This window comes from Balaenoptera acutorostrata, chromosome 11 (assembly GCF_949987535.1).
Source record: "Balaenoptera acutorostrata chromosome 11, mBalAcu1.1, whole genome shotgun sequence".
In the NCBI taxonomy this organism is placed as follows: Eukaryota; Metazoa; Chordata; class Mammalia; order Artiodactyla; family Balaenopteridae; genus Balaenoptera; species Balaenoptera acutorostrata.
In genome coordinates this window covers 96104002-96116016 of record NC_080074.1, presented here as the reverse complement: position 1 = coordinate 96116016, position 12015 = coordinate 96104002, and the positions used below count along the sequence as shown (strand labels likewise).

At 44.3% G+C, this 12015-nt stretch overlaps 1 protein-coding gene across 1 annotated transcript in view; it reads right to left on the bottom strand.

The window, feature by feature from the left end:
- GRIN2B (glutamate ionotropic receptor NMDA type subunit 2B) overlaps positions 1-12015 on the bottom strand; it is a 345756-nt gene that overhangs the window by 99655 nt on the left and 234086 nt on the right. Inside the window, exon 4 of the mRNA XM_007196043.2 lies at positions 8497-8611. Coding sequence (XP_007196105.2) covers positions 8497-8611 — 115 coding nt within the window. The remainder of the gene's footprint in view (positions 1-8496; positions 8612-12015) is intronic.

The following is a 12015-nucleotide window of genomic DNA, read 5'->3' as shown; positions in this document are numbered from 1 at the left end:
TAAAATAAGAAAATGGTCACAATATCATAGTGAGAGAAAGAAGAAGACCGCAAACTGTTCATACATTGCGTTTCCAGTTCTATTGTATCACACTGTATTGTGTTAAAACATACACATATACACACACAGGCACAGAAAAAAGCATCAGTAAGAAACAGAGGAAATGTAAACACTAATTCTTTGTAGGTATGTAAACGGGTAAATTTTATTTTGTCCCCCCAAATATCTTTAATAAGCACCAATTACCTTTATAATAATAAAATCGTAAATGTTGTTTTTAACCTGTATATTAACATAAGAGTCTTGTAACCTCTACACCACTATTTCACCTTCAATACCACTACTGGAAAAACATTATAACCTAGAATTAGAAAGGTAGTTCAGAGGACTCAGGAGCCAACCAAAGACAACTGTCATGAAATAAAAATCTCAATAAAATTTAAACAAGGTGGATGAAAGCTATCTTTTGGCTTTGGGGATCCTTTCCTCTTTACAGTGTATCCTTAAGTCAAGATTAAGCCAGCACTTCTGTCTCCAAGCTCCATCCTGCTTTTCTCCCCCATCAGCAGGTATAGGTTTCAAAAGCAAAGTCAACCAAGGTTATCTTGTTCTTTTATCCTTTTCATTCAGTGGCTGATGACAGCACATGAAGACAACCAGCCTTTCTGAAATGACATTTCTGAAGTCCTTTCCCCCAATACAACCTGCTCTGCTCTTCGAATTATTTTATAAATGTACATGGGGGTAGCAGCTTGACACTGTGGACTGAGTCTACCAGGGGCGGGTGTGGAGACCTTGGGGGTTAAGGGCACACCTCCCCACCCGGGGCTGGCCCCCAGTGGTCTCTTTCCGGGACCCTGGAAAAGGGTGTAGGCAAAGAGCATGGGCCACGGCTCTTGGAGCTGAGGGAACCAAAGAAGGGAACACTTGGATGTGAAAGTCTGTGATAATCACAACTTGGAAAGACAACCAAAAGCATGTAATCCAGAGGCCTTGTCTATAAACCATTGTCATATATATGCAGGGTCTTTACTAACCAAGCAAGATGAAAGAGCCACCCAACTATTAGACCATATCCAATAGTCAGATTTAAAATCACCTTAGGTTATAGAAATTTTAAGCGTCACAATAAGCGCCCTTCTCCTTGCAATACGTCTTTCCCCAGCAACTAGGAAAACAATAATACTAATTTGGTGGAAGCAACACGAGGTTCATAGTAGGTGCTCAATCGTTATGTGCAGGAAGGAGGGAAGGGAGGGAGGGGAAGGGAAGAAGCACTCTCAAAGCCTGTAGTTCACGCATTGTTGTTTGGGCAGGACTGCATGTTACAGAGCCCTGAAGATATACCCAATTTTTAGTTCTTCCAAAGTCAGCCCCTGGTGGGGTTAACAGTTCTGGTACTCAACACTTCTCTCTAGGAAGAAATTCTCCTTATAGCTAATATAAATCCTCTCTGCTTGATCTTAAGCCCACTTACTCTGGTTCTGTCTCGGAGGAGAAAGTGAACAGCTGATCTCAACACTTGGTCCAATAATTCTTCATATATTTAAAGAGAGTAAGTCATCACCTTGCTGCCTCTTCTTCTTCCCCTCCGTGACCCCAATTCCCACAGCCTTTCTCCATGGATCCTGTTTCTTAATCCCTTAATCCAATGATGCATATTAGTATGCAGTTCAACGTCGGCAAAAAGAGCATGTTGCCAAGTGGTGGTATCGGGAGATGCAGAAAAAACACACCAACATGGGGAAGAGCTTCTGTTTCACTCCTCGGACGCCCTCTACAAGTCTGGAGAGAGCGCGTGGATAGCCCGTGGCCTCTTCCCCCTGGGCCGGGAGGTGGAATTCAGTTGGGGCAGGTGTGTTCAGGCAACACCAAGTATTTCCTGGCCTGCTTAGCACTGCCTCGCACTGTGCTGGGCACAGACGTCTGGCGGAAAACCAGCCACATGTGGTTCCTGTGTTCGTGAGCAGACCGTCAGTTTGTCCGTGATGAGAGAGAGAGAGCGTGTGTGCGCGCGTGCGCACGCTCTCTGAAGGGACGGACGGGCTGTTTTATGTCATGAGTCAATGGCTTTCAAGCAGAATCTGCCACAGTAGCGATCAACCTCTGTCACATCATCACTCACTTGATCGTTCTGGGATAGGATCCCTCTAGTCCTCAGGTGTCGGAATCACAGAGCGGCCACAGCCTGGAGTCAGTGCTGTCTCCTGGATACGGGGCTACCGGAAGCATCCCTTAACCTGTTTCGTGCATCCCAGGCTCCAGATGCTGGTGGGACCTTCTGTTTTATAAGCTTGTTGCTGCTGAGGCAGCTCTTGGGAGTCTTCTCTCTACCAGTTTGGTTACCCTTCCTCTCTCTCACTGATCCATACGTTAAAATTCATAAACACGACTATGGGCTCAGCACTTCCTACCGACCACTTTCACCTTTAACCCTTCTTCCACAGGTGGATATGGCTGTAATCTCTCAGGATTGCCAGCCTAAGGTGACAACTGGCTTGGGGAGCCCAAAGAATGACCCAGACAAACGAAGAATGTTTTAATCTACACAAGGAGGGGTATTTTCTGGTAGGTGGAGGCAGGGAAGAGGGAGCGCGCTTCTAAAATACAGCTCTGGCGAGTTTGGGGGAAAGACGAGCGGAGAGGCAAACCGTATGTATTGTCCTGCAATTCTGACCCAGAGACAGTCCCTTTGAGGTCTGTTTACCTCTTACAACCTGAAAAACGCATCATCATCATTTCTTGAAGTCATTACTCAGAACACACCCCACTGCATTTCATTTTTACTATCCCCATTTTAGCAACGATTAAATGGAAGCAGGCAGCAGTGGCAATGAAGCAAATCATGAGAGGCTCTGATAAAGACAGAAGCCTGAACGCTTGTTGGAACTGCTTCTCTGTGCCAGACTATTTTTAATGCAAGTTGATGCATCTGTCCCCCTCTTAGAGAGACTTACAAATGAAGCCACTCTGCAAACAAATATTTTTCACCATCCCCTACCCTTTCCAACTCACCATGCTGTGTGTGTGTGTTCCTCTTTATTTTTTTTGTACTTTTTTTTATTGCAGTATAATTGCTTTACAATGTCGTGTTAGTTTCTGCTGTACAACAAAGTGAATCGGCTGTATGTATACATATATCCCCTCCCTCTGGAGCCTCCCTCCCAATGCCCCCGCCCCCTTCCCACCCCTCTAGGTCATCACAGAGCACCGAGCTGAGCTCCTTGCACTATACAGCAGGTTCCCACTAGCTATCTGTTTTACACATGGTAGCGTATATATGTCAATGCTACTCTCTCAATTCGTCCCACCCTCCCCTTCCACCCCTGTGTCCACAAGTCCATTCTCTACATCTGTGTCTGTGTGTTCCTCTTTAAATGTTCTTCACATTTCTACATACCAGAGATATGTACTTGGCTTTCTGTGAATATAATTCTGATCCAGAGATCTCTTTGCTATTCTAGCCCCCAGCCTCCATGCCTCCTTAGAGGCTACTAATATACGATCCCACTAAAGGTTCACAAAAGCATGTACTATTCGTTTAAAAAAAGAGGTTGAGTGAATGTAGAAAATTTGTATATGTTTGGGAGTATTTTCAGAGCAAATACATAAGACATTGAGAACTATGGTTGCTCTGAGGAGGGACCTGGGAAACCAGGGATCATAGGTGATCAGAGGACATCCTTTTTACTGGATATTCTTTTGTATCATTTGACTTTTTACCATGTGCAGATATTACCTTAAAAAATTACTCGAGGAGGGTGGGGACTACCAATTGGTATTTGTTGAATACTGGCTGTGTTTCAGCCACTATTAACTGGTTTAACTATAATATCTCCTTTATAGTTGGTTACTATAAAATCCCCTTTAATCTGTATGACAGCCTTATGTAAAGCCCCATCTTACAAAAGGGAAATAGACCCCGGTAAAATCAGTCGCTCTGTATACACAGCTGATAAATGGCGATGTGGGAAACTGAACTCGGCTCTCTCCGATTTCTAAAACCTGTGCTCAGTCTCACAGACTATCCTGCCTTCTTCACTTGAAGTCTTTTGGAAGGAACCAAACTGATAAGACAGTAGCTTTGAGACTACTTTGTAAAAACCTGAAGGAATGTGGTGAAATCCTACCACACGATTCACACTGACAACTTAATAAATCTTCCTCCTCCCGAGGCTGCCTGTTGAACACGGTTTGGGCGCGCCTGCCTGGAGATGAGCCGTCCCGAAGGTGCCCTGAGTCCCTTGCCAGCCCTCGGAGGGCTCAGTCCATAGGGAGATGTACCTGCTCTCACGTGCTTTTCAGTAAACCACTCAGTCTACACGGGAGAGTCCCAGGTGGAAGCGAATGGTCGCTACCGGTCACGGCTCTAACCCTCCTAAGAGTACGGATTCCTCGTTTATCTAACAATGATCTTTTGAGCGGCCCCTCTGAGCCAGGCACTCTTCTTAAGTGTTAGAATTATTGAGGTGAACTAGGCCCTTGCGCCCACGCACATTCCGACCTGGTGTGGGAACACAGGTGCTAAACAAAACAAACAAGCAGACAAATAAGCCAAGCGTCAGATAATAAGTATCTTGAAGAAAATGAAAATAGACCTGACCGGGTGGCCACTTCAGCTTGGGTCATCAGGGAAGGCCTTCTGAAGAGATGACATTTACCTCAATGACAAGAATGACAAATACGTCCTGGGAGCTACTGTCCTTAAAAACAAAGTCTGGCTCCTTTTGTACCCTCCAGCTCTCACCAACTTCCATGCCACGCTCCTGTTTATTTACAGCGTGAATATGTAATCTCAGAGGTTAGAGCTGGAAATGACCCATCTCACGCCATGATTCCAGACATGAGGACAGAAAGATCCAGAAAAGTGAAAAGAGCAGGTCACACAGCCAGTTAGGGGCATCACTAGAAGCTAAAGGCCCCATCTCTCAGCCCACGCCTCCTCCACAAATTGAGACTCATTCTCTGCTTATCTCCCCCGTGACCATCTCTTCACTGTAAAATCCTCACCCTGAGGCCTGCCTCTCTGAAGTCTAAATCTTCCCTGGACCACTGAGGACCTTCTGGAATGCTATTAGGAGTCCTGAGAATGCAGAAGGGTTCTGGGGGCCAGGGTGACAGTGGAAGAAAAGGTACAACTTCCCACGGTTCGATTTCACCACATCCCAGACATGCTCTAGACCTGTGCCTGGCATCCCCACCCGGCCCGCAAGGGCTTGCAGGTTTGGGAGCTGTGTGGCTCATGAACCTAAGGAATACTGAAGATCTCTCTTCAGCAATGCTCCCTGATGTAACCAAGTCAGTATGAAAATGTTCTATTCTAGGATCCCAATCCCCCCAAAAGACTTTATCAAAAGATTACCCACAGAATTTCTTTAAATAACAAGCTCCCTTAGCACACTTAAAGTACGATCTATGAAAACTCAATCTACATAAAGATTTTATCTCCCCTCGCCCACAAAAATGAGCTCTTGTATCAAGGGCAATAGCATAAACTTGGGTTCTTAATGATGGATTTTAGACTCTTGTATTGTGTAATGGTCCTCATTCATTCGACACATATTTATCGAGCTCTGCTACACGCTCCTCCAGGTTGCCATGAGGACACGACAGTATAAAGACACAGCTTCTGTCCTCTGGAAGCGTCACACATGCAACTCGAACACAGGCAGATGTGACGAGTACTACAACAGAGGTATGGACCAAGGCTACAGGGGACAAGGGAGCAAAAAATTATATCTTGGTCAAAGATCAGGGAAGGAGACCGCAACATTTTAATTGGGCTTCAAAGGATGATTATGATTTGTATAATTGGACCATTCATTCCAGGAAAAGAAAACATCATGACACACTGTACGGAGAGCAAGACATACACGGGCACATTCTCAGAACAGAGAGGAGCCCGGTGTAGCTTGATGGTGAGATGGGAAATGGTGAGGAAGAGAAGATGCGTGTTGGAAAAGAGACCAGAGCCTTGAATGCAAGAATAGATAGAGTGTGGGCCCAATCCACAAACTGCAGAAGCTCTGAGCAGGTTTTGGGCAGAGAAAGAACATAACTAGAATTGTGGCTTGGGAAGCTCTTTCTAGAAGCCATGTCCAGGGCTGATCTGAATGGTTCAACGTGGGTGTCAGAGAGAAGGAGGCCCATTTAAAAAAGTTATCCACATGGTTCCTGGATCATATAGAAATAAGGAATAGATTCAAGAGTTAGAGTAGAGGTAGATCTGTTAAGGAGAGGAGGGATCCAACCCCCAGGAAGGAGGGTCTAGGTTTGGAAAGGGCTGAGGGTCCCAGGCCTCAGATTCCAGCCTAAGGAAGAGAAGGCAGCACAAATGACGGGAAGTGGTGTCTCTTTGAGACAGGACGGTTGTGAGAGGGCCCCTTACTGGAGACAGTAATCACGAGTCTACTGAATAAAAGCTACCCTAGCTGGATGTCTTCTGATCCACACATGAAGCCTCCGTTTTTAATAACTCCTCTTCTGGAGATATACAGAAGCGCCTGTTGTACCTGCCGGCCCAGACACTTCTTGAATGATTATGTCTCCAGAGCAGCAGTGAAAAGCAGCTTGACTGGGGTGAGGAGTGGGATCCCAGGGAATAGGCATTTTGGAACAAATGACAACTCAGGGGAGGGGCGGCAGCTTCAATCAAGAACCCCGGGCATAATGTCAGCCTTATAGCCAAGCCCTGATATGAGGAACCCATGACAGATCGAGGTCTTCGGTTTGAAAGGTAAGGCCCTGGGTCCCACCACCTGAGACACACATGCCTGATTTCACAGGTGAGCATTCTCATAACCACCCGCCCACGGCTCTCTGTGACAAGATGGTGAATTTCAAGAAGTTTATCTCTGGCTTCTTTTCCTGGCTACTCTCCCTGGAACTATATCACCTGGTTTCCATCCTAGTCAGAGCCATGCTGACATCCTGAAGTCTATTCTCAGCCAACTGGCCCACAGCGTCTGCAGAGTCTGTAAATCAATGTTTCCCAACGTGATTCACAGAATATGATTTCATGAGTAAAGGGATCTTGTGATAAATCATTTGGGGAAATGCCAGATTAAATAAAATGAAAGATGTTTCTTTGCTGTAAGACACCTCTATTGGCAACAACATGGACGGACCTTGAGGGTGTTATTCTAAGTGAAGTAAGTCAGACAGAGAAAGACAAATACTGCATGACCTCACTTATAAGTGGACTCTAAAACAAAAGAAAAAGAAAAAAACCTAGTGCACAGATACAGAGAACAGACTGGTGGTCCGTCAAAGGGTACAGACTCCCAGGGGTAAAATAAATAAGTCATGGAAGTGTGATGTACAGCATGCTGACTATGGTTAATAACACTGTGTTGCATATTGAAAGCTGCTAAGAGAGTAGATCTTAAAAGTTCTCATCACAAGAAAAAGAAATTTTGGAACTATGTATGGTGACGGATGTTAACTAGATTCTCTGTGGTGATCATTTCACAACATATACAAATATTGAACCATTACACTGTACACTTGAAACTAGTATGACGATGTATGTCAACTATCCCTCAGTAAAAGACGCCTCTGAACTTTCAAATGCTAATGTGTTCTGAGAATCTCCCAGAGTGAGACAGAGTAGACAGCACCTCTCAGTCTTATTTATCTGCGAAACCGTTTCTCAGCAAAGCGTCTCAAGGCACAAGTGCCCTGCTGAACATTCTCGGGAACACCAGTGATGAAATTACTCTCAGGAACATTTGCATTTAACTAGGAATCAGGGATAATAATAAAAGCCAAAACCTAGTAAGTGCTTACTATGTGCCAGGCACCCTTCTAAGTCCTTTACGTATATTAATATATTTAATCCTTATAACAACCCTGTGATATTGGTACTATTATTATTATCCCCATTTTTCAGATGAGGAAGTGGAGGCACAGAGAAGTTAAGAGATTTGTGCAAGGTCCTAAACAGACAATTTAGTGAGTAGAGGAGCTGGGGACTGAACCTAGGCAGTCTGGCGCCCACGTAAATTAACGCCTAATGGTAGAATTTCAGACACTGTGATCAACTGGCAGTGGGAGAGATCCTGAGAAGAGCCTTGCATGGCAAACCTCCAGTCACAGGAAATCCAGACTTGTGTGCTCATAAATTAGGCTTCTCAGGCCTCCCCAGTATACCGTGTAGGACATGACTTCTGAATTACACCATAATTCGGTTTCTCCACCTAATTGTGTTATATTGTGCATGCACACTCTTCCATTAAAACAAAGTCATGCTGCAGACAGCACCACTACCAATAAAACAGAAATACAATAGGGACAATCATCTCTTGATTGACCAAAGTAGCAAGAAAATGAAGATGCAAGTTTGAGAAATGGCCTCCCCCGTGTTCTTAAAGTATTGATCTCTTGCTCTCCAGCTCAGAGAGCAAAACCAAGGTGCCATTTTCCTCCCATGTGTTGCAGACTTTCCGATCCCCACCCCCTCTTCTTAGTATGAGAATTGCCAAAGACATGTCCTACCCTCTCCCACTTCCTCTCCTTGTTCAGAAGGATGATCACCAGTTTCGGGTGCATCTGGTAGCCGTCTTCACTGAAGGACAGATTTCTCCCTTCAAAAGTCACATTGATCAGATACCTGGAAAGATAAAATACAGAGAAGGTTGAAAGTATGAAGAAGGTACGCTAGAACAAGATGGTTAGGAACACGGAGAGAAAGGGCTGGAGGCAGACACGTGGATAGCTGTACAAATACCACGTAAAGCTTGTACCCCTCGGGCTCCCATCTGATGATCCAGTACCGTCATCCAAGTTTTCACATAATAGGAATAATAAGAAAAGACAGAAATTTAAAACAAGGGCAGTGGGTTTGACTTTAGTCTGCAGCTATGACTGAGCAACTTATTTAGACTTTTGAACATCAGTTTTTTCACGATCTGCCAAAACTGGGGTAATAAAGAGCCTACTCTATTAGGTTTGTAAGGCTTAAATGAGATCGTTTACCATGGGGCCTGGTGCAGAGTAAACTCTCATTAAGTGTTAACGATTAGTATTCAAAAAAGGAGCTGGATTAAAGGGCAGAGGTGGTAGAGAAAAGACACAGGGGGCGTGGGCCAACACAACTTCCTGCTCAGAGAGGCTGGAGTTTAGGGTCTTTCCGCCTCCCAGAGATATGTCTACACTTTTGAACTCTTGCAATGTGCCTGCCCAGCCCATGCTTCTAAGGGTTGCAAGGTAAGTCCAGCAGTTAGGGATCTGGTTCCACGAGATGCATCTGGAAACCAGGGCTATTGCACTTTGTAGAGTGAACAGAAAATAGGGGCGGGAGGTGGTGATGGGGGAGAAGGGAGAGACATTTCACAGAGTGTTCTAGGTTCAGGCACTTAAACTAGCAGAAACTCTAATAATTAGAGTCAGACCAATGCCGTTGTCTCCCTCTCCAACACCTGTACCCCCCGCTCAGCCCATCCCCCTGCTGGCTGCTCTGACCTGATGAAGTTCCCTCACCGGGAATTCCCACAGGCGTGCTCATTCCAACCGCATTAGTGCAACTGTGCTGATGGTAATTTAGGTCCCTTTACCATCATGGCTCAAGGAATCAACAATGATTAGCTCTGTGTTCACATGACATGCTACTCTGGAGCCTTGCACCCGATGCTGCTGTGAGATGTGTCTCTGCTAAGAAGCAAAATGGGAATCTTGTGATCGTCCTGAGCATTCTAAAGGGCTTCAGACCTTTGACCAACAATGGTGTCCTACTACATTTGAAGGGCAGAAGAAGAACGTGCAGGAGGTAGCTTAAAGGCTCCTCTTTTAAGTCTTTTCATTCAACGGAACTGTGAGCCTCTTCTTTGATTCTTCCAGGTAACATTAGGTTAAGCAACAAGGTTGCTAGGATGCCATGTCCTTCGGGCAGTTCTAGAGATGACCAGGCATTGTGAACCAAATCCTCATGGACCACTTCTCACTTCTAGAGCTGCCTGGGATTTTTCAACCTGTCATTTCGGGGCAAATGCAATCAAGAATACGGACCTCAAAGGAGGAGAGATTCCTAGAATCTCAAAATTGTAAGAGACCGTCACGATCAATTAGCCACTTACTTCTTGTAGTTTATGCTTCCCTTCCACATCATAAAACCAGCGCTCTCAGCTCTTCTTGAATACTTCCACTGATGGGGAGCTTATCACTGTACACCCTACCCTCAAGGCAGCCATTTCACTGCTGGGCAGTTCTTTTTTTACCTAAAGCTGAAATCTGCTCCCCTACCACCCCTAGATCCCGATCTCCTCCTTAGATATTACACAGTCTTAGTCTAATGCTTCTTCCACATGGGAGCCCTTCAAGTATTTGAAGATATTGATCGTGTATCCCTTACAAAATAAATTTTAGTCTTTGAAGAAACCATAAGCTCAATTAGTTCTATAATTTTAACTTGGTAGATCAGGGAACTGAAGCACAGAGAGGTCAAATTATGCGCCCAATGTTCTCCAGCTAATTGGGAGCAGAAATAACATTGTAAGCGCCATTCTCAATCCCATGTCCTCTCTAGCACCCCACCCTGATTCTCGTATGCCACAGCGGCTTTAATATCCCTGGTTCCTTCATGTGGTCCTGCTACGCTACGGCTTCAGCTCCCTCCCTCTATCCCCTTGGCCGCACTCTCTGGACACTTGCAGTCGGTAAAAGTGTAGCATCCCTGATTCCGCTCAAGGCTCCACCTGGTGTCTTCACCATCATCCCCTGTGCTGTTCCTCCTCTCAGCTCAGGGCTGCCTGCTCCAGCCCGTCACTACTGAGAAGGTGATATTCGGGTCTCCTGTAGTTAACAACAACTTCAACGCTCCAACCAAAGTCCCATACGATTCACTTCAGGGAGTATAATTACAAAAGCACAAAACACAATATTTTAAACTAACAGACCAGAATTTAAGCACCCAACATAACCAACTTGAAAAATATGTTCTTACTACAACAATATGGTATGGCTTAGAGTAATTTCTGGAAGTCTGCAGAGAAGGTGTACAAAACATGTAAAAAAAATTAGTCTTGCCTCTTTTTTGGAAGAATGCAAGAGAGCAGGGGGAGACAGAGAAGGAAGGGGGGGGAGGGAGGGAAGGAAGGAAATGGAAAGAAAGGGAGAAAGAAGTAGGAAGGGAGGGAGGGAGAGAAGGAGGGAGGGAAATAAATTATCTAGTTTAAGCACCCTCCTTTTCACCAGACAAGGCTCTGAATAATTCTGACTTTATCTAAAATGCCATTAAGAATATTTCAAAGAAAGTGTCCATTTCAGAAGGCAATTATAAAAGAGAAGTTCCAAAAATCATGTAAGTAATAAGCAGCACGAATGGAATAAGTATATAGCCTCTCAAGATGACTTCTTTGAAAGGGGACAGCACTGAATTAAGTGGATAAGTTGAGAAATTCAAACTCCGAGAAAATAAACCACATTCATGGGTAACTGCTCTGTAGTTAAATTTCTCTAATTGTTCCTGCCCCCAATCCTTTTGATTTTCCTTATATATTTCTCTGTCTCTGGGATGTTCACCCTCTTCCAGTTCTACATGTTCATTTTATTCCATGTTGACATTTCTCATATATTTTACTTATCAAAAATAGTAATAAAATGTTATGATGATACACAAAATACTCTTCTCCAAAGTATCCTTTAATCATTCCTATCCTTCAGCAGTGTATAGATTAATCATTCACATTATGTTTTTCTGAGTAATTCCCTGGGATGTGCCAACATTTAGCTATTAGTGAGGAGCTTGCAAACATATACTCGCCTTGAGCAAGGATGCCCTTTGAATAGCAGAAAAGACCAAACCATTCATTGCTAATGAAAAGTGTGAAAAAATAATTGGGAGTGTGGTCACTTTTAGACATGTGACCTTGGCCCTGAAACTGACTTTTTCCTCTTTAAAATGGAAACATCATTTTTTACCTCCAGCTTATCAGGTTGTGATGATCACATGAAATAGGGGGTAGAAAAATGATATAAAATATGACACAAACATAAGGTTATATAGAATAAAAAAAATAT